The sequence below is a fragment of the Sus scrofa genome, chromosome 4, assembly GCF_054392235.1.
Source record: "Sus scrofa isolate SSC_HxYL_T2T_F1_AM1 chromosome 4, Sscrofa_HxYL_maternal_Yorkshire_Landrace_v2.0, whole genome shotgun sequence".
NCBI classification, from domain to species: domain Eukaryota; kingdom Metazoa; phylum Chordata; class Mammalia; order Artiodactyla; family Suidae; genus Sus; species Sus scrofa.
Window position 1 is genome coordinate 8,714,160 of NC_139386.1, and position 23,671 is coordinate 8,737,830.

At 47.7% G+C, this 23,671-nt stretch overlaps 1 protein-coding gene across 2 annotated transcripts in view; it reads right to left on the minus strand.

Annotated features, from left to right (window-relative positions):
- Nucleotides 1-14,735: 14,735 nt before the first annotated feature.
- Nucleotides 14,736-23,671, minus strand: part of LOC146403661 (uncharacterized) — a 28,142-nt gene continuing 19,206 nt past the window's right edge. The window contains exons 3-5 of one of the 2 annotated variants that reach the window (XR_014843336.1): nt 19,047-21,272; nt 15,744-16,015; nt 14,736-14,836 (exon numbers count right to left, since the gene is read on the minus strand). Coding sequence is in view for 1 of the 2 variants with exons in the window: in XM_085021636.1 (XP_084877762.1) it covers nt 21,269-21,272 (4 nt within the window). In the remaining variant the exon portion in view is untranslated. Of the gene's footprint in view, nt 14,837-15,743; nt 16,016-19,046; nt 21,273-23,671 lie in introns of those variants that run through there. The other variant, XM_085021636.1, reaches the window with a different exon arrangement.

The following is a 23,671-nucleotide window of genomic DNA, read 5'->3' on the forward strand; positions in this document are numbered from 1 at the left end:
TGTCCAGTGAAGGAAACTCAGTTACAGAGATTAAATAAAACGGTCAAGATCCTCCAGCAAGTGAGTCAGGATTTGAACCCAGTTCGGAAAACACCGTTCATGCTAAATGCATTTCTGCTTGATTGAAGATTTCAGATATAAGGAGAAAATCCTCACGTGGCTCTCTCATTTAAAGAAAGGGGAAAAAAACCCAAAAAACACCTCTGTAGCTCAGCTCAAGCTTCCCTCTGTCTATGCTCAGATCCAGAGCCAGCTGGCCTCCCACTCTCTTGAAAAAAAAAAAAAAAAAAAAAAAGTAAAATCCCACTTTCTGAGAGCCTTTCTTTGGCTCAGAAAGCAGTCACGCATCCGGGTCCACTCAACAGAGACTTGTCTTGGCAGGAACACTGAGGGATGATGTCACTCTCTGAGGACAGGGAAAGCCCCGCGTGCCTTTGACTTTGTCCTCGAAACCCATCACGGCGGGGCTGCTCATCTCTGCGGCTGGCAGCGGTGTAAACGGGCATGACATTTTTGGAGATGACATATTAAAAATGTAGCAAGCCTATTGAATATGTTTCTGCCCTCTGACCTCAAGGTTCTGTTTTTGGTCATTTCATCTTAGGAAATAATCAGAATCACATCAAGATAGCTAAGGCTCAAAGAGGTCCGTCCCAGCCCTATTTATGATGCTGGTGGTTTTTTAAGGCACCTAATATCCAATGGAAGAATGGTTAAATAAATTAGAGATGTCAAAATTATTTTTTAGAAAGAATTTGAGAAGTCATGGAAAATGGTTCTATTAAAATGTTGGGCTTCAAAGGCAGAATGCAACACTGAATTTTGGTCTTTATCTCTAAGGCAGTGATTTCTGCAATGAATGGGTGATTAATGAATACAATGAAGATGTTATCTATGCAAAAGGATGCTGTGCTGGGTTGAATGGGACCCTGCTTTCTTTTCCTGGAATGGAAAACTAAGGGCAAAACTGAAAAGAGAAGAATTTAGGAGTCTCACATTCTAACTGGTCACCTCCGTTAAGACTTACTGAGAGGTGCCATCTCAACACAACAGTTCCTACCACCTGCCGCAACCTCTAACTTGCACCTTCCAACCAATGTAACTGGAATCGGGAGTTCCCGTAATGGCTCAGCAGTTAATGAGCCTGAGTAGGACCCATCAGGATGTGGGTTCAGTCCCTGGCCTCGCTCAGTGGGTTAAGGATCCGGTGTTGCCGTGAGCTTTAGTGTAGGTTGCAGAGGCAGCTCGGATCCTGCTTTGCTGTGCCTGTGGCGTAGGCCAGCAGCTGCAGCTCCGATTGGACCCCTAGCCTGGGAACCTCCGAATGCTGCAGATGCGACCCTAAAAAGACACACAAAAAAAGACCAAAAAAATATATATATAACTGGAATCATGAAAAACAGAAGACAGTTGCTCAGGAAATACAGGAATGAGGCAGAAGTTTATTCCTCCTCTCCCCATGGCTTGGGAGCCGCAGGTGTGTGGAGGGTTCCCACCCTCAAAGTGAAGACAAAGAGGTGCTTGAAGGATCTCTCATAAAAACTAGTGAGATGGAGCTCCCATTGCGGCTCAGTGGGTTAAGAACCTGACTAGTATCTATGAGGATTTGGGTTCGATCCCTGGCCTTGCTCAGTGGGTTAAGGATCCAGCAGTGTCACTGTATCAGTTTGGGTCGCTGCTGTGACATAGGTTCCCTGGCTGGGGAAATTCTGAATGCCAGAGGCATGGTCACAGAAAAAGCTAAGGACCTGCACAAATGCCAGGGTTCCCTTTCACTGTAATCTCTTTGGGAGGCCATTTGTTTACTGTCTCTCTGTCACACTTTTCTCCTGGCTCTGTACTTTTCACTTTCTCCTCAAAACAGTCAACTCCTACTTCTCAGGCTGGATACTTGTTCATCCTTCAAATATCAGTTTAAATGTAACTTTTCCCATGAACTTTTGGGACAAATTTAGCATCTTCTTCCCACATACTTTATTTATTTATTTATTTATTGTCTTTTTAGGGCTACACCCTCAGCATATGGAAGTTCCCAGGCTAGGGGTCTAATCAGAGCCGCAGCTGCTGGCCTACACCACAGCCACAGCAAGGTAGGATCTGAGGTGTGTCTGTGAGCTACCCCACAGCCCACAGCAATGCCGGATCCTTAACCCACTGAGCGAGGCCAGGGATTGAACCCACGTCCACATGGATACTAGTCTGGTTCATTACTGCTGAACCATTACAGGACTCCTATATACTTACACTATTTTAAAAAGTTTTCCATTCTGGCAATTATTTCATTTTATTGAAGTAATCTATGTCCTAGCCCTAGGAATGCAGCAGCACTAGTAATTTTGCACTTGCCCGTCAATAGTTGCAAGGCTGGACCAACTCTTACCAATTATGTAGCATCAGCACCTAGCAGAGAATGCAGGATGCTGGAGTAGCCACAGCTTCAAATATCGCCTGATATTATGGTATAGAGAAAAAGAAAGTGCACCAAGTTGAACACTGGTTTTTCAAGCTTTAGCTCAGAAATCATGTATCAATTTTGCTTTCTTGGCCAATGTAAGTCACAAGGCTGCACTTAACTTCACGGGGGCAGGAAAGCACCATACTGTTATGGCCAAGAGGAGAAGTAGGAATTTGGGGTGGATAAGTACCGATGCCCCACTGAATAAGCCTTGCAACAACTAATAAAATAATGCCATAAGTTGTAAGGATTAAGTAACATATGTGCAAAGTGCTTAGAAAACTGTGAAATTATATGCAAATATTATTTCTAAGTTATCATAAAGGCATAATGTAATGGACCTCAGATGAAGGAACTACTAAATCCAACATGCAAGACAGGTGGCAGATTTCATGGGGATACTGGTGACATGGGAAGATAATTGGAATTTGGATAGGTAGAACTGGTGGAGTGAGCACTCCAGGGGGAGGGGACAACAAAGGTCTGGAGACCGGACAGGAAAGGGCACAGTTCTTAGCGTAGATTAAGAAAAAGGCATCTGGAATTCCTGCTGTGGCTCAGCGGTAGTGAACCCAACTAGCAACCATGAGGACAGGGGTTCAATCCCTGGCCCCGCTCAGTGGGTTAAGGATCCAGTGTTGCCGTGGCTGTGGTGTAGGCTGGCAGCTGCAGCTCCAGTTGGACCCCTAGGCTGGGAGCTTCCATATGCAGCAAGCCTGGCCCTAAAAAGACAAAAAAAAAAAAAAAAAAAAAAAAAGAAGAAGAAGAAGAAAAAGAAGGCATCTGCTCAAAGAGCTTCTCTACGGGGGGAGCTTCCAATGTCCAGCTGGAACATAAAATGCCAGCTGTGTCATTTTCAGAAGCAAAGGTGTCCATATGCAAGCACCCAGATGCCAGGGATACACAGAAGGCAGCCCAAGCCCACAGTCATGCTAGCAATCTGATGAGCTCATCATCCTCCCGAGAGCTCATTACACAGCCTGGCATGGGCAGCGTCTCTGCCACTCATACTCACCCAGACAAAACTACAGCGATGAGATCATCATCTTAAAAAAAAAATCACCATTTAAACAGCAGACATGCTTGGCCTCATGCTGTCAGGAAAGCTGTCACCATGGAAAAGCAAAAGAGAAAGTCCCCAAATTAGTGTTGAATTTCTTCCAAGAACTGTCAATATTTTTGGAAGCCCCCAGAGAACAAATGCTTTCTTGAGCCTGGCAGGATCTGCAGTGTTGAAAAGAGACTGACTCCAGGCTGACTGATGGTGGCCAGTCGGTGCCACGTTCGGCGGGTGACATCTAAGACAGGCAGTCGGCTGCTTAGAATGAGAACAAAATACCCCATCTATGAGCTGATGAAAACATGCGAAGATCCCTCAGAAAACTCAGAGCAGGATACCTATTACAGGTCTGTGTTTATATTTGTATATCCGAGTTTTACTGGTTTTTCCCAACCTGCCAAATAAGTCAGAATCTTAAAATGTGCCTGCTGCCTGCAGATCGTTTATTTGTGGGAGTCTCCATGGGTGTACCATTCTTGTTGGTCATTGTACAAATGACCAACAAATTAGGATAATACAAGGAGGGTTTCTTAAATGGGCTATTTATAAAGGCGTGGGAAAGCTTTAGAGGAATTACTAGGACCAGTAATAGTGGGATTGTTAATATCACCCTTGGTCACAAGCTGCCCCAGGAAAGGCATGGTTTTGGGTGACACATCATGGCCAAACCCTGAAAGAGCAAAGTACTGGGGTTGTAGGCTGACCATACTCCCTATAACTGACTGCAGGATTTCCTGGGAAAAGCCCCCGGACAGTGCATCTCATGTCTATTACATCCCTTTCCTTGCCCTGATCAGATACACTTCTCAATACCTGTTTGGGGAACCAATCCTCCAGGATCCTGGTGGGGTTCTCTTCCTTAGGAGAATCTAGAAGGGAAGGACAAACTACTCATCCTCAAGGAGTAGCACCTTGCTGGTCATTCATCCTTGCTTTCTTCTGCCGGTACCAGCTGAATATTAACCTCATCCCCTACACATCTGTTTTGCCCCTAAGGATGCTGCATTATATTAAGCATCTCCATGGTCCTCACTGTGTCAACCTGACAATCCTAGCAGTTGCAACCTGCTGGTTGCTGGCAGTTAAGCACTGCCACCTGGCCCCTGGTGGTTTAAGGTCCTACCATCCCTACTGCTATCTGCAAGCCAAGTTCTTTCATGGCCTCTTCTACAACAGCCCTGGCCTACAGAGGAGACCCACCCCCTTTCCCAATACTGGTGCCCACTCAACAGAGCATTCCTTGGGAGTTCCTCTTGTGGCTCAGCAGGTTACAAACCCTACTAGCATCCATGAAGATGCAGGTTCGATGCCTGGCCTCACTCAGTGGGTTGAGGATCCAGTGTTGCAGTGAGCTGTGGTGTAGGTAGCAGATGCATCTCAGATCTGGCATTGCTGTGGCTGTGGTGTAGACCGGGAACTGTAGCTGATTCCACCCCAGCCCAGGAACTTCCATGTGCCACAGGTGCAGCTCTAAAAAACAAACAAAGAAACAAAAAACACCAGAGCATTCCTTATCCTTACAGTAAATGATTCGTCCTCTGAGCCTTCCTGTGGATCATCTGATGGGTCTTCCCCAGTGTAGAGGTGGTAAATCAATTCTAGCCTGCCCATCTCCCTCAGGCTTTCCATCCCTCTCTTCAACAACTGCCATGGCAAGTAGAGCATCTCAACTTTGCTCAGCTTAAAGTGCTGCTTTCTCTGTGCTTCCAGGCTCACAAATTTATACGATCTTCTTGAGTTTGGCAAAATATTAAATTCTGTAACTCAAGAGAGTGAACCTGAATCACAAAACTCTACCCAGTTTCACATTTTGTCCCCCTTGAAGCACCCTTAGATTCAAGCACCCTTAGACTCAGCTCCCATGCACATGACCGGGCTTCAGAAGGGACATGATGGCTTTGTCTACACCATGTCTTCAAATCATCAGAGAGCCATTTATACCTCCTTCAGGGTCGCTAGTATTATTTTGTTATCTTTATTGTATTAAAAACTATTAATATTATTGCTCTAATAAAATTAGTGATCCTATGGGTGAGACAGTATTTTGTGTAATCTTGGAGATTTCTCTTTCCTGAGAGTCAAAGAAGGTCAAGGGACCACTGTAGACATGACTGCGGGAAGATAATTCAGTGAAGAACTCACAAGACGGAGAGAGGGGTTGGGCGTGAACCAGAGAAATGAGGAAAGACCAGCTTCCTGGTCAATCATGTCAAAGTGACCACATAAATGCAAACTAGAAAAGGCCCCAGGATGTGGCGAGTAGGAGGTTGCCCGAGCTGAGCAAGAGGTGGTAACAAGGGCAGGAGAGTGGGGGAAGCTTGAGGCCTTTCTGTTGGTTAACCTCTGCTTTTTTCCTTCTCGTTCATTGGAGCCAAGCCTGGTGCAGGCACAGACGTCCGCCAAAGACCATTAGGGCAACTGAATGATTCAACATGGAAGCAATTTCTCCCTTTTTCTGAATTATCATATGCCTTTTCTGTATCTGTCTGGATCACTTTCAATATCAGATTGTGGATATTTGTGTGCAGGCCTTAATATCTCTCCCTTCCTAAATTGTAAGCTTTATAAAAGTAGGATTTTTATTTACCCTAAGGTCCAGCACAGAATCTTGTACTCAATCTGTTCATTAACCATCTATCCAGTGAATGAATGAAATGGAGTAAATGAGTGAAGGAAAGATCAGTAATGCTTGCTTTTTAATAAATGTATTTTATTGAGTGTATATATTAAATCAGTAACACGGAGGTGGGAGGTCAAGAGGAAACTGCATATTAAATATCAAGAACAATCTATGCAAAAGGATTTTTTAAGGTGTTTTGGAAAAAGGAGGCCCAGAAAACAAAACCTTTTTTTCCCACCTGTTATTTCTCATTTATTCATTAATTACTCCAAATTTCTGTTTAAAAGCTATTAATGTGTCTACTAAAATTATCTCGTGATTGGCATAATAAGGTAACATCTCAGACCTCAGGCTGCCAAACCAGCAAGCTAACTTCGTTCACACTTCACAGCTAATTTCAGAGGTGAGACAAAGTACCCAGGCCTGTGAATACGTGAGACTTTAAAATTATCCTGGATTCCCAGGCAGCATGCCAGTAGTTCACACGGAAGACACGGCGACACGTGCTCGGGTGGTACATCTGGTATCCTTGTTCCCTTGGTCTTAGTCGTCCCAAGACCTGATAAGCAACTCTATGTGTTCTTTGGACATCCAGGCCCTTCCTATCGCACCTCACTAAGTAAGGAATATTCCTTCCATTTGAGAAATTCTGGAGCCACACGCTCAGGTAACACTCATTTCGTCTTGTCGTGATGAGGAAAATGGCACCCACCAGCAGAGGGGTTGAGTATGGAAACTACTCAAGAAGTGTGAGTTCTCTCCCGTCTTTAAAATTGGATAGTTTCTTTAGGGGGCTTCTTGGTGCTGCACTCAGATACCCTGGGACGCCCTGTCCTGTTTCTGTGAGCCCCTCCCTGGGTTCTATCTGCAGGCACTGTGCCTAGCCTCTGTTGGGCTTATACCATATACAGAGCACAAGGCCACTCACAAGAGTGAGCTCAGGTATCCGCAGAGTGACCCCGGAAGGCAGCTCTCAGCCCTGGGGCTGCTGGAGCCCTTTGCCTGCAGCTACAGAGAACAGGAAGTCCTTGGGAGCTTTATCTCCCTGAGGTGGTTCTTAGCCCAGGACTGCCTGATGCAGGATATCAGAGCCTCGCTCCTTTCTTTGAGTTGGGAAAACCTCTCTGAGGCACCCTTTGTACTCCAGAGCTTCCTGCAGGACCGGGCTGACATCTGACCTGAACTCGCATCCCTGCTTTTGCCTTCTTTCCGCTGCCTGTTCTGTTTCCCTTACCAGGTTGTCCTGGAAACACATTCTTAAGTTATCTGCAGGTGATTCCTCGTGGCCATATTGGCTTCTGGGGAAACCGATCTAAGGGATTTTGTTAGGTGGAAGATGCATTCACCCAAACACAAGGATGGGTGATTAAAGAGCCTCTCCCTCTGGATGTGAAGAGGCCAGAAGTGACTGCTGCCTTGGCCCAAGGGGTAGCTCTGTGGACCTGAGCAAAAATAGTGCCAGAGGGATGGAGGTAGGGGGTGTGGGCACAGAAAGGACTAAATAGTAGAATCCACAGAATCCAGGGACTGAAGGTGGAGGCAGAAGGGAGCAGGACAGGTAGGCTTCAAGTAGGACTCCATAGCCATGGCTCGAGAGACTGGGTGGACAGTGAGGGAGCAGGAGTTGAGGCCAGTGAGTTTGAGTATAAGCATGTCATGCCTGTGGGCCATCCAGGTGGAAGTCCTTGTCGCCCAGAAGGGGTGCTCCAGGCACAGAGGCAGTGTGGGAGGCTCAGGGAGGTAAGCGTGTGTATATATAACTGGGCTTCGGAACTGTTCAAACCACAGATGGGAAGATCCAAGGGAAAAGCAGCAGCCAGCAGCAGGGCCACAAGACAGGAAAATCAGACATAAACAAAACGAAACTTTGAATTCCCCCGAACTAAATGCCTTTCCCAGTAACTTCTGATCCCTTCGGCTCTGCCCATTGATCCAAAATATCTTCCCCCTAATTGACCTGATAGTCTTTCTTTTTTAAAAAATTTCTTTTTGTGTGTATGGCCATACCCACGGCACATGGAAATTCCCAGGCTAGGGGTTGAATTGGAGCTGCAGTTACGGGTCTACACCACAGCCACAGCAAGATTGGATCCAAGCTGTATCTGCGACCTGCACCACCCAGCTTGTGGCAACATCAGATCCTTAACCCACTGAGCGAGGCCAGGGATCAAGCTGCATCCTCATTAATTCTATGTTGGGTCCTTACCCACTGAGCCTCGATAGTCTCTTTAGACTTAACATTATTGTCATCGGTCGTATTTGCCCAGCACAGACATTTTTTTCTTGTTCCCTCTTCACGTCATTGTCCACACCCCTAAAACAAGGGTGCTGCCTTCCAGGGTCGCTCCGAGGATCCCTGAGCTCACTCTTGTGAGGTGCCTAGGCTTGTGCTCTGTACACAGTGTAAGCCCAGAAAATGTCACTGGCTCACCTACCCAGCCCCTGGAGAGCTTCCTGTCCTGTGCACACATACCTATACTTGTAATTTTAAAAAATACATAAAGAATTTTAGGGAGAAAAAGACTAGAGTTATAAAAACTAGGATAATGATTCAAGTCTGAAATTTTAATTTAATTAACTGGGGTTTTGTTTGTTTGTTTGTTTAGGGCAGCACCTGCAGCACATGGGGGTTCCCAGGCTAGGGGTCAAGTTGGAGCTGCAGCTGCCGGCCTACACCATAGCCACAGCAATGACAGATCCAAGCCGTGTCTGCCACAGCTCACGGCAACACTGGATCCTTAACGCACTGAGCGAGGTCAGGGATTGAACCCGCATCCTCATGGATCCCAGTTGGGTTCATAACCTGCTGAGCCACAACAGGCACTCCTTAATTTGTTTTAACTAATGAGTTTAATTGTCCCCCAAAATGACTTTGCTGAGGCAATGTGGGATTGGGAAAGGATTGGGTGCCTGGAGGGAGTGGGGTGGGGGTGCAGCATGCAGAGCACGAGGGAAGGCCCACTGAAGTTGAACTACCCTGTGGGGCTTTGTAAAAAGATGCTGTAGGGAAAAGGGAGCCTGGGAAGAAGAAGCCACATATTCTCTGATAATTTTTTAAATAGAAGGTCAAGACGTTTCCCCACTTTCTCTGTATAGGAGACCACTTGTCTGGTTGGTCATTCTTTTAGGACAAATGTGATAATTTTTTTTTTTTAAATCTCCACACTTTCTGTCCCCCTTGCCCTTATACATTGGTTGAAAGGAATGGCTGGGAGTTCCCATCGTGGCGCAGTGGAAACGAATCCGACTAGGAACCATGGGGATGCAGGTTCGATCCCTGGCCTCGCTCAGTGAGTTAAGGATCTGGTGCTGCCGTGAGCTGGGGTGTAGGTCGCCGATGTGGCTCAGATCTGGCATTGTTGTGGCTCTGGCATAGGCCAGCAGCTACAGCTCCAATTCGACCCCTAGCCTGGGAACCTCCATGTGCCATGGGTGCAGCCCTAAAAAAAAAAGAAAGACAGACTAGCTCCCTGACCTCGAAATAGAAAGCACTGAGGAGGTGGGCAGGGCCCTAGTTATGTTTGCATCCTTGGTGCTTAGAAAGTGCCTGGTAAGTAGAAATTTAGAGTCATTAGAAGTCCGTGGAATGGTTGAATGATTGATTGAAGGAATGAATGACTAGACAACAGCATTCATTATCCTCGAGATTACAAGACATTGCACAGGGGAGAGCGCATCCTTGGAGAGAAGGTTAGATGGTCCAGGCGAATCGAGGGCACGGCTCTTGGAATCGCCATCTGCACTTTCCTGGGTAACAATGCTGAGGTGGATGATAAGCCTGCCAGGGCTTCACATTCTATATTAGAAATTACTCTGTGTTTCATATTTATTCGGTGCTGTGCTTTGCATTCAAGACAATGCTGGCACTATTTGGAAAACTATTGTTAACATTTCGTTAGAATTTCAGCAAGCCTGAGCTGAAAAGCACTGGATTTCTTGGAGATGTTGCAAATAATCTCAGAAAGCGCTTCCACCAGAGTGAATAACTCCAGAATTGAAGGGAATTTCGAGACTGTTTAGTTGATCCTCCGTGTGAGACTAAGGAAGCTGAATCCCAGAATCGGGAGGTGATTTGGCTAAGGCCTCGTGTATACATGTCATGGCTCAGCGTTAATGAACCCAACTCGAATCCAGGAGGACACGGGTTCGATCCCTGGCCTCGCTCAGTGGGTTAAGGATCCAGCGTTGCCATGAGCTGTGCTGTAGGTCACAGACATGGCTCAGATCCCATAGTGTTGCTGTGGTTGTGGCGCAGGCCAGCAGCTTCAGCTCCAATTCAACCCCCAGCCTGGGAATCTCCATATGCCATAGGTATGGCCCTAAAAAGCAAGAAAGAAAAAAGAAAAAAAGGAAGCCAAACATCCTCTCTCACCCAAGTTCCACAAAAATGCAGATTCAAGCCCATCTTTTAGGAAAGACTTTAGCCCATCCAACAAGGGCTATGGAATTGGACCACTCTCGCTCCCTGAAAGTCCTGCCGTGGGGCTGATTGAAGCAACTTGTCCTGCAGATCCGGACTGCTGCTTCTGCTTCCTTCAGCTCCCCTGCGGGGTGGAGAGACGGCTGAGTGCCTGCCCGCAAGAGGAACGCCTCTCTCCCTGCAGACGGCTGAAACGTGGTGCGTGCTCCACGTGCTGACTGCCTAAAGTTCAGGGTCATGTCCGTGCCACTTGAGTGGCCTCTCCAAATGGATTTTTAAGAAGAAAATGTCAATGTCAGTGATAGATACGTGGACAATTGCATTAGTAAATGCCATTTCGTTGCTCCCCCCACTGGGCATGCCCCTTGCGTATTTTTTTAAATGATCCATTTCTTGGTGACACCATAATTACACACAGAGAACTCTCACTGCTTGTTTCTCTTCTTTCTTCTGTGGAGTAATATTATGTTAAAGGTGAACCCTTAGAATCTGAGAACTGGTTGGAAGGGAAATAAATGCCAGCTAATCCGATTTCTCCCATCTGAAGTTGGAATCTACCCAAACTCCATTTCGCAATTTTTTTCAAGAATAGGAAGTCACGTTTAGGGTGAAAGGATTTCACAGATCCCCCTGTAATAGTACTTGCATTTTTGATATCCGCTGACGGAGAAACGATACCACTACATTTTCAGTAACCCTTTTCTTTTCTTTTCTTTTTTTTTTTAAGGCTGCACCTGCAGCATAAAGAATTCCCAGCCTAGGGGCTGAATCGGAGCTGCAGCTGCCAGCCTACGGCACAGCCATGGCAACGACACCTCCTTAACCCACTGAGCAAGGCCAGGGATCGAACCTGCATCTTCATGGACACTATGTCAGGTTCTTAACTCACTGAGGCCACAACAGGAACTCCAGTCACCCTTTCAAATTTGTGCACGTTGAACAGCATGTCTTGGTGAGAGGCGTGGAGGGGATGAGGCCTATGGTCTCAAAGACTCTGCAGTCCCTTCATCAACCTTCCTTTCTGCCAACACTGTCCTCCCCCAGGCTCACGTGATCCATGGCTGTGCTCTGAAACATTCCTGCCAAACGGTGCTGGTTTCTGCTTGTAGCCTCCCTGTGCCAGGCATCTCATTACTTCATAAGGAAGCCCTGTCTTTGAACTGCCATTCCTAATGTTGGAAGCTCCTTCTGAATGTGGAGCTCAAATCTGTCCCTTTGTGGTTTTCACCCCCCCCCCCCACAAGGCCGCTGAAGAGGTAAAAGGTGATCAAAGCTCGGTCCCGATCAAATCCTTGAACAAATATCTTGATGGAGTGGTCAAAGCACTCAGAGGAAAACCACCAGACCTAAAAGAAACTGTTATCGCTGACCTCCCCATACAGTCTCCAGACTTTTGTTTGTTTTTTAGGGCTGCACCTGCAGCACACGGAAGTGCCCAGGCTAGGGGTCCAGTCGGAGCTACAGCTGCTGGCCTACACCTCAGTCACAGCCACGCTGGATCCTTAACCCACTGAGCGAGGCCAGGCATCAAACCCGCATCCTCACGGATATTAGCCGGGTTTGTAACCCGCTGAGCCACACCGGGACCTCCCAGAGGTTCTTTTTCAGGTGCCCAGTCACTCATTTTAGCGAAGAGAGGGGGATGTTTGATATTTAGTGGGTGGTCCGAGGACCTCGTCTTTGCCTGTCCCCAGTCAAGATTGTGAAGTGTCCCTCGTGAAGTGGCCCTGTTCTGTGTCACTTTCCCATAGTGTCAGAGTAAACGTGTCTGATGTTGATGCCTCATGAGACGGTTCGTGCCTAGCAAGAGAGTGAAACAGCCTCACGGGGAGTGACCAACCCGCTTCTGGAGGGCAGAGGCTGCTTCTTTTTCTTTCTTAGTACTGGATGGCAGAGGTCAAACATAAAGTCATAGCCCTCCAGAAGCTCCTTAGCCTGGAGGGAAGCAAACATTTACAAGACCTTATGAAGATAGTGTGTTTATTGTTATTGAAAAAAAATGAAGGCGTTCTCTTGTGGCACAGAAAGTTAAAGATCTGACATTGTCACTGCAGCAGCTTAGATGGCCATCGTGGCACAGGTTCAATCCCTGGCTGGAGAACTTCCACATGCTGCTGGCATGGCCAAAAAACCCCACTATACTGTATGAGGATAACGCATTTATTATTATGGCGATAATGGTGATGTAGCCCGTGGTGGCTCAGCGGTAAGGAGCCCGACTAGTATCCGTGAGGATGCAGGTTCCATCCCTGCCCTCACTCAGTGGGTTAAGGACCTGGCGTGGTGCAGGCTGGGAGCTGTAGCGCCGATGCATCCCCTAGCCTGGGAACTTCTATATGCCGCAGGTGCGGCCCTAAAAAAGCAAAATAATAATAACAATAATAATAATAATGGAGGTGCAATATCTAGATAGAGGGGGGCTCACGGGAAGCAGAGAGGATATAAGCTCCACCAAGGAGGGTGTATTTCATCTGGGACAAAGGATGAGAAAGAAGGAAATCCTCGCTGTGTGTGGCAGGCTCTATGTCCCAAATTATAAATTCAATTCAAGCCCCAGCAACTTTGCAACTGGAGACGCTGTCTTCTCTTTCTTTCCAGGAAGAAAAATAGCCCTTCTATTTTCATCTTTGGAATCGCCATTTGTCATTCTCAAGGTGCCTCCGCGCCTTTGTCTCTGGCGTCAGCTGGCAGCAGTGTTGCTAAAAATAGCCGGCGGAGGGACCCGCGCTACACACTGAACATTAAAAATAGAAAGGGAAGCTCTGGTGTGAATAATGCATAGGAGAGAATCCCGCTCCCGCCGGCCTCCAGGTCCTCCGGGGGCCTGGCGGCGGAGCCGAGCCCCGCCGGGCAGGGAGGTTCAAGGCCTTTGTTTGGCCCAGGCTTCTGTGAAAAGGCAGCCTGCAAATGACAGCCGGCCCCTCGGCCCGCCTCGGGCAGGGACGGAGGAGAAGAAATGGAGCCTTGGACCAGCGTTCTGGAATGCACATCTGGGGTCTGATTCCTAAGCACAAACTTACAAGAACAAAGGAGGAAGTGGGTCTGTGACAGGGCAGGGAGAGCAGCCCTGTCCCAAGCCTCGGAGTGTCTTTTCAGATACACTGCCGGACAAGGATCCCCCTGGAGGTGGTCATGATAAGTGAAATATGTCCCAAAGAGAAAGACAAAGACGCTATGACCTCACTTATATGTGCAATCTAACGTATGGCACAGATGAACCTGTCTACCAAGCAGAAACAGACTCATGGTCAGAGACCAGCCTTGTGGTTGCCAAGGGGGCGGGGAGGATGGGCTGGGGGTTTGGGATCAGCAGGTGCAAATTACTACCTATAGGATGGGTAAATAACAAGGTCCTAGGGTATATAGCCCAGGGAACTCTCTTCAATACCTTGTGATAAACCATGATGAAGAAGAATATGAAAAAGAATATTTGTGTGTGTGTGTCTATATGTAAAACCGAACCACACTGCTGTGCCGCAGAAATTACACAACAACGTTCATCAACTGAACTTTAATAAAATCAGTTAAAAAAAAAAAAAAGATACTGCCAGCCCATCAGAACCCATCTGCAATGGGAGTTTGTCTCGGAAATCATCCGATGATGATTTTTCTGCAAAGTCTAAGAGCTGCTCAGGGCTGAGAGCCGATCGCACCAGCCAGAGGGGCGCTCTCCCCACATGCAGGGACACAGCGTGCTCCTTCTCTGGAAGGAGTGAGAGCCCTCGTCATTGTCATCGAAGGCTCTTAGAGACCCCTGCCAACCTGCCCTTGCCCTGACCATTTGTCCTGAGCAGACACTAGTTTTCCTTCTGGCAGCCCCAGACTGTCCGAGCCGAAGTAACTCTGAGATTGGTGGGTAAAGTGGAGGGCGGTCAAGTCCAGAGAAGGAAGAAAGAAGGTGTTTCGGGTCCCTCGGAGGCAGGGCTGACTGCCCCCCACCCCCTGCCACCCCCGCCGTGTCCTGCTGAGTCACCTCTTCAAATCCTTATGGAATAGGAACACTGTTCCCAAATGGGGACAAGCCTTGATGCAGGTAGAATGCACTTTATCTGACCCAGCGTATACGTCAGGTGTGGTGCGCTGTCCCTTTGTGGCCCTGAACTGTGGGGCCAGGGTAGCCCGTGGCCCCCCAGCGTTGCCCTGGAGTAAAGGGTCTCATCCATTGAGGGAGCTAGGTTTGTTTTTTTGTATTTTTTTCTTTTTTTGTTTTTTTGTCTTTAGGGCTGCAATGAGGTATATGGAGGTTCCTGGGCTAGGGATGGAATCAGGCTAGGGGCCGGCCTACGCCACAGCCACAGCAACGCCAGATCCAATCTGTGTCTATGAGCTACACCATAGGTCATGGCAACACCACAGTGCCTGGCGACATCGGGTCCTTAACCCACTGAGCGAGTCCAGGGATCAAAACTGCATCCTCATGGATGTTAGTCAGATTTGCTTCTGCTGAGCCACTATGGGAACTGCATATTCAGCCATTCTTTCACTTGTTCATTAATTCTTTTTTTTTTTCTTTTTTTTTTCTTTTTGCCTTTTCTAGGGCTGCTCCTGTGGCATATGGAGGTTCCCAGGCTAGGGGTCTAATTGGAACTATAGACACGGGCCTACATCAGAGCCACAGCAACTGGGGATCCAAGCCGTGTTTGCGACCTACACCACAGCTCACAGCAACGCTGGATCCTTAACCCACTGAGCGAGGCCAGGGATTGAACCTGCAACCTCATGGTTCCTAGTCGGATTCATTACCCACTGCGCCACGACGGGAACTCCTTGTTCATTAATTCTTTGATTTACTTATTACTTTGTTTGGCAAACCCCACTCCCACCCTAAAATATATACCCTGGGCTTGGTCCTGTGTCACTCAGTGTGTTACCAGAGGGGAATAAGACACGCTCTTGACCTTAGTAGGGGCCTCTAAGAAGTCAGGCTCCTCTGGCTCATCAAAACCTTGAAATGTCCATGGGCCTCTCCCAGCCTCTTCCTGATCTGATTAACCTCCTACCATCGGTTAAAGTGGGCCTCGGAGGCAGCATACTCTTTCTATTTTTCTTTTTTTTTTGTCTTTTTGCCATTTCTTGGGCCGCTCCCGTGGCATATGGAGGTTCCCAGGCTAGGGGTCTAATCAGAGCTATATAGCTGCCGGCCTACACCACAGCCACAGCCACGCCAGATCCGAGCCACGTCTGCGACCTACACCACAGCTCACGGCAACGCCAGATCCTTAACCCACTGAGCAAGGCCGGGGATCAAACCCGCAACCTCATGGTTCCTAGTCGGATTCGTTAACCACTGCGCCACGACGGGAACTCCCCAGAATACTGTTTCTAAAGATGACCATGGCCTAAGCCTTGGAGCAGGTGGATGTCACCTTCTGTGCCAATGGGATTGGGTTGAGCACCTTGATACAGGGAGATAACCCTGGATGGGGGGTGGGGGTGGGACTCAGTGTAATGACAGGGTCCCTGTAAGAGGGAGGCAGAGGGAGACTGGACTTGGGAGAAGGGGAAGATAAGATGCCTGGAAGGCAGCAATTGGAGCCGTGTGGCCAAGGAACGCTGGCAGCCCTGGAAACAGCTCACGTCTGGAAACAGGGCGAGAGCACCCAGCCCCATTCCTCACCTACAGTGTACCTCCCAGGGAAGAGTAACCGGATTCAGACACGGTGAGAAAAGGGTCAATAAACCAGCCACCAAGGGCCGAAGCAAATGGAAACATCTGCCCCGAGCGACCTATGCAGGGGCCAGATGGAAAGAAATGACACAATGACTAAGCAGATACGGAGCCGGAGGAAAAAAGACACTCGTGAAGTGAACACGGCATGAACACAGTCGGGCGCAGATCCCAACCCAGGAGGAAACGTAACTCACGAAAGGGAAGGGAACGTGTCCCCGGTGGTTCGTGCCACAGAGGGACTTAATGAGAACATGAATTTAAGATTTAAAAGCTCAAACAAAAACTTATAAAAACAACAGCAGGAGATGAACAAAGAAAACTTAGACACAGCGTCCCAGTCGGCAACAGAAGGCACTCAGCTGGGATTTTGAAGAGAATTTAATCAAGGGTCCAATTACAGGATCGGGGGGTGTCATTGAGTGATGTGAAAGCAGTCAAGTGCTGGTGACAGTAGGACGCTGTCCCCAGCCCCAGGCCTGCCAGGGTAGGGAGAAGGACCCGTGTCACCAGAAGCATGGAAGAAGGACCCCACCAGCCCCCGAGGATGCTGGGAAAGGCAGGGATGCTCTTTAGCAGGGTTCATGGTTACACTGAGTAGAACCAAGGTGTGATAGCTGAGAAAAAAGGAAAGGTGTATACGGGGTGGCAACAAATAATCAAATCGACAATCTTTCTTGACGCAGCGAGTGCTGGGTGTGCTGTGAAGGCGGAGGAGAGGAGAGGGAGAGAAAGACAGATAGGCCCCAGACCCTGCTATTCAGAGACTCAGAGTCTGATGGGGAGACAGATGAGTCGTCAGGGGGCTGGTTTGAGCCACCGCTGCCCTCAGTGAGGTGTGTCCAAGGAGAGGGAGCTCCAGAGAGTTCTGTTGTCAGCTGAGCCTCGGGGTCGGGGACACACATCTCTTAGAGGGAGTGGCCTTTGAAAATCCGGACAGTTTCTCCAGGAGACCTGGAGGGGTGGTGGAACCCACGAGAGAAGGGGAGACATGGTACCCCAGGCTTGGAGTTGGGCAGGAATGTGAGCGGGAAGGTGGGACTGGAGCAGCGGGCCGGGGACACGCCGTGAAGGGACATGACGTTGGCGGGCTCTGAAAGACCCCGGGAGCAGAGGGCCACGGTCAGAGTCCTCTGCTGACCAGCAGCCACTCTCCCTCTTTGCAGCAACAGCACCAGGATTCCCTTTTAGGCGACAGCTCTCCTCCACTGTCGGCTCAAAGGCTTTCGGTGCCCCGGTCCCCTCCGCCTCCCTGGGTCTCAGGGGCTCCTGAGGTCAAGTCTGTTCCACCCATAGGGTCTCTCCCTGGGTTGCAGGAATGTGAGCGAGGTCAGTCCAACTGGATCCATCCTTCTGGCTTTATTGGGACTTGGTGCATTGGGGGGGTGGGGAGGATCTCTGCTGGGGTCACCTGGCTGGGGGCTGAGAGCCTGGCTCAGCTGAGAGCGAAGTAACCTGGAAGCCGCTGAGCCGAGCGGGGAAGAGGGGCTGAGGCTTGTCAGCCCTGTGAGCCCCGCAGGCTGCCGGACTGAAACTCTGAGCCCGGCAGCTCCATGAACCCCTAAATCCCCTTAGCTCAAGACAGTTGAGGTGCAGTTTTCGTACTTGCAACAAGAGCTTTGGCTGATACGGTGGTCATGTAGAACACGCCTTTAAAAAACAAAAACAGGAGTTCCCGTCGTGGCGCAGTGGTTAACGAATCCGACTAGGAACCATGAGGTTGCGGGTTTGGTCCCTGCCCTTGCTCAGTGGGTTGACGATCCGGCGTTGCTGTGAGCTGTGCTGTAGGTTGCAGATGCGACTCGGATCCCGCGTTGCTGTGGCTCTGGCATAGGCCAGTGGCTACAGCTCCGATTCGACCCCTAGCCTGGGAACCTCCATATGCCGTGGGAGCGGCCCAAAGAAGTAGCAAAAAAAGACAAAAAAAATAAAAAAATAAAAAAATAAAAAACAAAAACAAAAACTCGGAGCTCCCGTTGTGGCTCAATGGGTTAAGAACTTGACATATCCATGAGGATGTGGGTTTGATCCCTGGCCTCACTCAGGATCCGGTGTGGCTGTGGCTGTGGCATAGGCAGACAGGTGCAGCTCTGATTCCATCCCAGCCCAGGAACTTCCATATGCTGCAGGCGTGGCTCTAAAAAGAAAAAAACTAAAAAAAAAATTTTTTTTTAATTAACCCCCCCATCTCTGTATCAGAGAGTACTTTTAGCTGTCCTGAGAAGTGGGGTGTTTGCACCAATGCACCTGCTTCTCCTGGTTTGAGCACTGAGAATCCTGCCTCCCAGGAATCCCCGCAGTCTCTGGCAAATCCAGGTGCTTGGCTCCCATCAGGTCCCAAGCTCTCTGTGTGGGGAAGGGAACTATTTTCCTCTCTGACAGAGGCTCAGAAGGAGTCTCACATGTCAGAGAGGAGCGGATGGTTCTGTGTGGCTCCAAAGAGTAGAGGCAGACCAACTTGGTAGAGGTTGTGGAGGTGAGAACATTAAGAGGCAGACTATCATAAAGACCACATTTTCCAAATACCAGGCTGGTCCAAGGGTGGAATTGGCTTTGCCCGGGGAGGGGAATCCAGCAGAGGAGTCCTGAGCTGGGCTTGAACCTTGACTCTACCCCTCATCCCTGGGAGCCTTGGGGCAAATGGGTTATTCTTTAAATACGCTTCTGGGATGGGTGGTAGTAACAGTACCTACTGCACCGGGCTGTTTTGAGATTAAATGGAATGAAGCTGAGTGAGTCTCAGCAAGTTCGAGTAATAAATACCAAGAGGCTAGGAGGTCCCTCATCAGCAAGAAAGGCTGGACGACCCCTTGGCGGGGTGACCTGGGGGAGTCAAGGACAACGGAAGCCTGCAAATGAGACGGCCTCTTAGGACTTCGCTGAAATGTTCTTTCTAGGCAAAAATTTTGTTTTGATTAGATTTTGTGTAAAAGATGTTGCTGATCAGGCCACTTCAGAGCTGGATGCTTGCGATAATTCTTGACAGACTTTCCTTGAAAAGCTCTGTAGGGCTTCCTTAAAATACATTTTGCTGAGATTGAAAATAAGTAGCGTCTATCTGCTCCCAGCTGTCTGGACCTGGGGTTGTTCCTGCCTCAGCCATTTTTCTGAAGCTGTTAGAGTGACAAAGTGTGTTACTGGCCGCATCTCCAAGGAGGCTTGGGTCAGGGAGATGCTTTTAAGCAGCCAGTGGGCCACAGGGGCTCTGTCTCTCTTGCCTCCCAGGGGAAGCAGCTTCTGGGCGGGAATGGGGGCAGGTTACTTAACACAGTGTTTCAGGCCAATGCCATGGCTGAGAGAATAAAGAATTACCCTTTAATTTTTTTTCAATAGTTGGTATTTTTAAAAAATTGAGGTATCACTTTCATACAGAAAAATGAACAGTTTTCACTGCAGCTCAGTGGGTGAAGGACCCAAAGTTGTCTCTATGAGGATGCGGATTTGATCCCTGGCCTCATTCCGTGGCTGAAGGATCTGGTGTTGCCATAAGCTGCAGCCTAGGTGGTCAGATGAGGCTCAGATCCAGCGTTGCTGTGGCTGTAGCTGCAGCTGCAATTCAACCCAGGCCTAGGAAATTTCATATGCTAGATGTGCAGCTCTAAAAAGAAAGAGGGAAGAAAGAAAGAGAGAGAGAGAGAGAGAGAGAGAGGAAGGAAGGAAGGAAGGAAGGAAGGAAGGAAGGAAGGAAGGAAGGAAGGAGAAGTGAGCTAATCTTTAACATACATCTTGATTTTTATAGACGGATACCTTGAGTAAACACTGCCACGATTAAGACAATGCATTTTCATCACCTCGAAGAGTCCCTTCGGTTCCTCCCTGCCCTTACACCACCCACCAGAGGTCAGTGCTAGGCTGACCTCTAAAACCAACCTTTCGTTTTGCTCATCTGTGTTTTCTGTACCAATGGTATTGCACTGACGGTGCTCTTTTGCATTTGGTTCTTTCAGCCCACATAAGATCTGTGAGATTCAGCTACGTTTTAGTGTAATATCCATAGTTTGTTCTTTTACATTACTGTATAGTTGCCAACTACACATTTAAATGATCATTTTCCAAAGTTAAAAACTTGACACATATGCAAATGTGTATTTGCCATGTATCAATGATTCTGCTCCACTTATTAATTAATGAGTGAATCAGTAAAACATAAAAAACAGGTTCCAATGAGACCTTGACTTCTGGAGACTTAGATTCTCTAGCAGATAGGATTTGTTGGCACTGCTGTGAACAGGAATTGTTTTAATTGCTATGAACAAGAAGCATCTGCCTTGTTATCGGTTTTCCATAACCTAACTCATATCCTGCCAGAGTTGTAAAGTCACAGAGTCAATAGAAAGAAAGGTGCACACCCCGTGCACTTGGAAAATCTCTGGACCACACCCCGCCCTGAGCTAGAAGGATACCCAGGAATCTCTTCGGCTCTTTTCCAAGTCTTAGAAAATCTTTCCTGACAATCTGAATGTACTTCACTTTACTTCTCCATTTGCTTGTTGATGAGCATTTGAGTTATTCATGGTTTCAAGTTATTGGGAACAAAGCTACCATGGACATTTTTTGGTGCATGTCTTCTTGGGGACACAGGCCTCACTTCTCGAGTAAATACCTTGGAGTGGCATTGCCGGTTCACAGAAAAATTACACATTTAGCTTCAGCAGACACTGCTGGACAGTTTTCCAAAGTCATTGTTCTATTTTCAACTCCCCCCATCCCGCTTCCCAGGTGTCTCTGATAATTCCAGATGCTCTGCTTCCTTGTCAACACTTGGCGGTGTCAGTGTTTTTCATTTGAGCCATGCGTCAGTTTTTAGCTGGAATTTTTCTACTTTCATGTACATGAGATTAACTGGGCTTTTCAGTTTAAATGTGGATTCAGAAGTCTCTGCTCATCCCCAGAAGTTTTTGATTTAGTAGTTCTGGGGTGAGCTCAGAAACCTGCATTGTTAACTGGCACTGTGCTACTAAGGGCATCGTCTGAAAAGTGCTGACTTAAATGAAGCTTCACTGTGAATCTCTGAGTTGCTGTGTGGTTTTACCTTCTCCAGAATTTCAACTGTAAGGAGAGAAGATGAAAACACAGGTGAGCACACAGATTTCTGAATGTGAAGTAATGACAACAACTACCCATATCTAATTTGCAAAACAATCCTTCGAAGTGAGACTTGGTCTCTCCATGTTGCAAATGGGGACAACAAGGTTTGAGGACAGGTAAGGAAAGAGGTGAGGAAGAGAAGTATGGAAACTTGCCCAAGAAGTCACGAGAGAGAATCAAGGGTTGGACCCGAGTGTTGTCCTTCACCCTATCAGTAATTTTTCTAATATTCTAGTGGTTTTGGCACATTTTTGGTTCTTATTTTTGCTAGCAGAAGATGTTTTTTGCAAGGTAAAGTCTTTTTTGTTTCTTTTTAGGGCTGCAGCTGCAGCACAGGAAAATTCCCAGGCTAGGGTTTGAATCAGAGCTGCAGCTGTCCGCCTATACCACAGCCATAGTAGCACAGGATCCAAGCCATGTCGCTGATGTATGCTGCTGTGTGCAGCAACACTGGATCCTTAACCCACTGAGTGAAACCAGGGATCAAACCCACATCCTCGTGGATGCTTGTCATGTTCCTAACTCGCTGAGCTACAATGGGAACTCCTAAAGTCTTTTTTTTTAATTTTTAATTTAAAAAGTTTTATTTTTAAATGTTATTTATTGTTTTGGTTTTTTAATTGAAGTATAGTTGATTTATAATGTTTCAGGTATACAGCAAGGTGATTCTATTGTATATATATGTATATATTCTTTTTCAGATTCTTTTCCATTACAAGTTATTACAAGTTATGGAATATAGTTCCCTGTATTATATAGTAGGTTCTTGTTTATCTCTCGTATAGAGTATTGTGTATCTGCTAATTTCAAATTGCTAATTTATCCCTCCCCCCTTTCCCCTTTGGTAACCATAAGTTTGTTTTCTATGTCTGTGAGTCTATTTCTGTTTTATAAATAAGTTCGCATATCATTTTTTAAAGATTCCACACATAAATGATATCATATGACACAAGATAAGGCTCTAAGCAAAATCCCAAAGTATAAAACAGATCATAATTAAACTTTTAGGGTAGCAGTGAGGGCTCGGAGCAAAGCGCCCTGCCTGTGTGACCTCTCTGAGACCTGGTGTCTTATTCTCACCTGCTGCGAGCCTGTCACCCTCCCCCTGAGCCCCAGAACAAGGGCTTACAAACCACAGGCCTCCAGCAAGGTCCCTAAGAGGCCCTGAGCACAGACGTGTAATTCACACCACATTCCATTTCTATTTATTTAAGAAAATATCCACCCCTAAAATTTGGATTCTCTTTCATTTAAACCTAAATATAACTCGAGAGTTAAATGGAACCCAGGGGTGGGGAGAGAGGGTGACCGAGTGACCAAGGAGGAATAACTTGGAGTCACAGGGCAAAGGGCGGAAGTATTATTCAGAAGAGAGTTAACCCCAAAGCCCAAACAAATCAATTTTGCATGCTGGTGTTCTCTCCTCCTCAGATGGCAAGCGGGTCTAATCAGAACTGGAGAATGCTCAGCATCCTTCACTGTGCCGGTCCTTCACCGTCTGGCTGTGTGACCTTGGGCCAATCATGTCATCTGTCTCATCCTCAGTTTTAACATCTGTGCAATTGTATCAAGAGCATGGACCTCAGTGGGAAGAATGGGGGTGCAGGGAGATGCATGGTTACCTGTGAGGGTTCCAGAGTACAGGAGGTGCCAAGTGTACACCTGCAGACCCACCAGCCATCTCGGAACGGTGTTACAGTGACAGTGGTATGACTTTCCTCTCTGCTTTCCTGCTGGGACCCAGATGAGCCATTCCATGCTCTGCACAAGGCAAAGGGAGGGACGTCCAGGATGACGTCAGTGGGAGGGGCTGGAGAGCAGCATAGGAGTGCAGGAAATTCTACCAACACGGAAGGGTGAGATCATTGCACCATCTATTTCAGGAGCAGAAGCAGCGCCCCAGCCAGACATAGGGGTAGGTATCTGAAAGGCTGCAATTTTAACTGACTTGTAATAACAATAATCACCAAAATGTATTGAGCTTTTAGTGTGTGCCAGGCATTGTGATAAGCAACTTACATGCATGACCTCGTTTATTCTCTCAACAGCTTGACAGCAGAGATGCCACTGTCATCTCATCTTCCAGATGCGGGAAGGGGGCTTATGGACCTTCCCCAAGGCCACTCAGCTAGCCAACCACCCAGTCACGCTCACCTGGGTTCACACAGCAATCCCAGTTACGGTATAGGTTTGATGGCTCTAACAGAAGTTCAAATACTGTGGCCTAAACAAGGCAGAATTGAATTTTTCTCATGTGTTAGTCTTTTTCTGGCCACACCCATGGCGTGCAGAATATCCGGTGCCAGGGATCAAACCTGAGCCACCACAGTAATCAGAGCCATGGCACCCACGCCATGGCA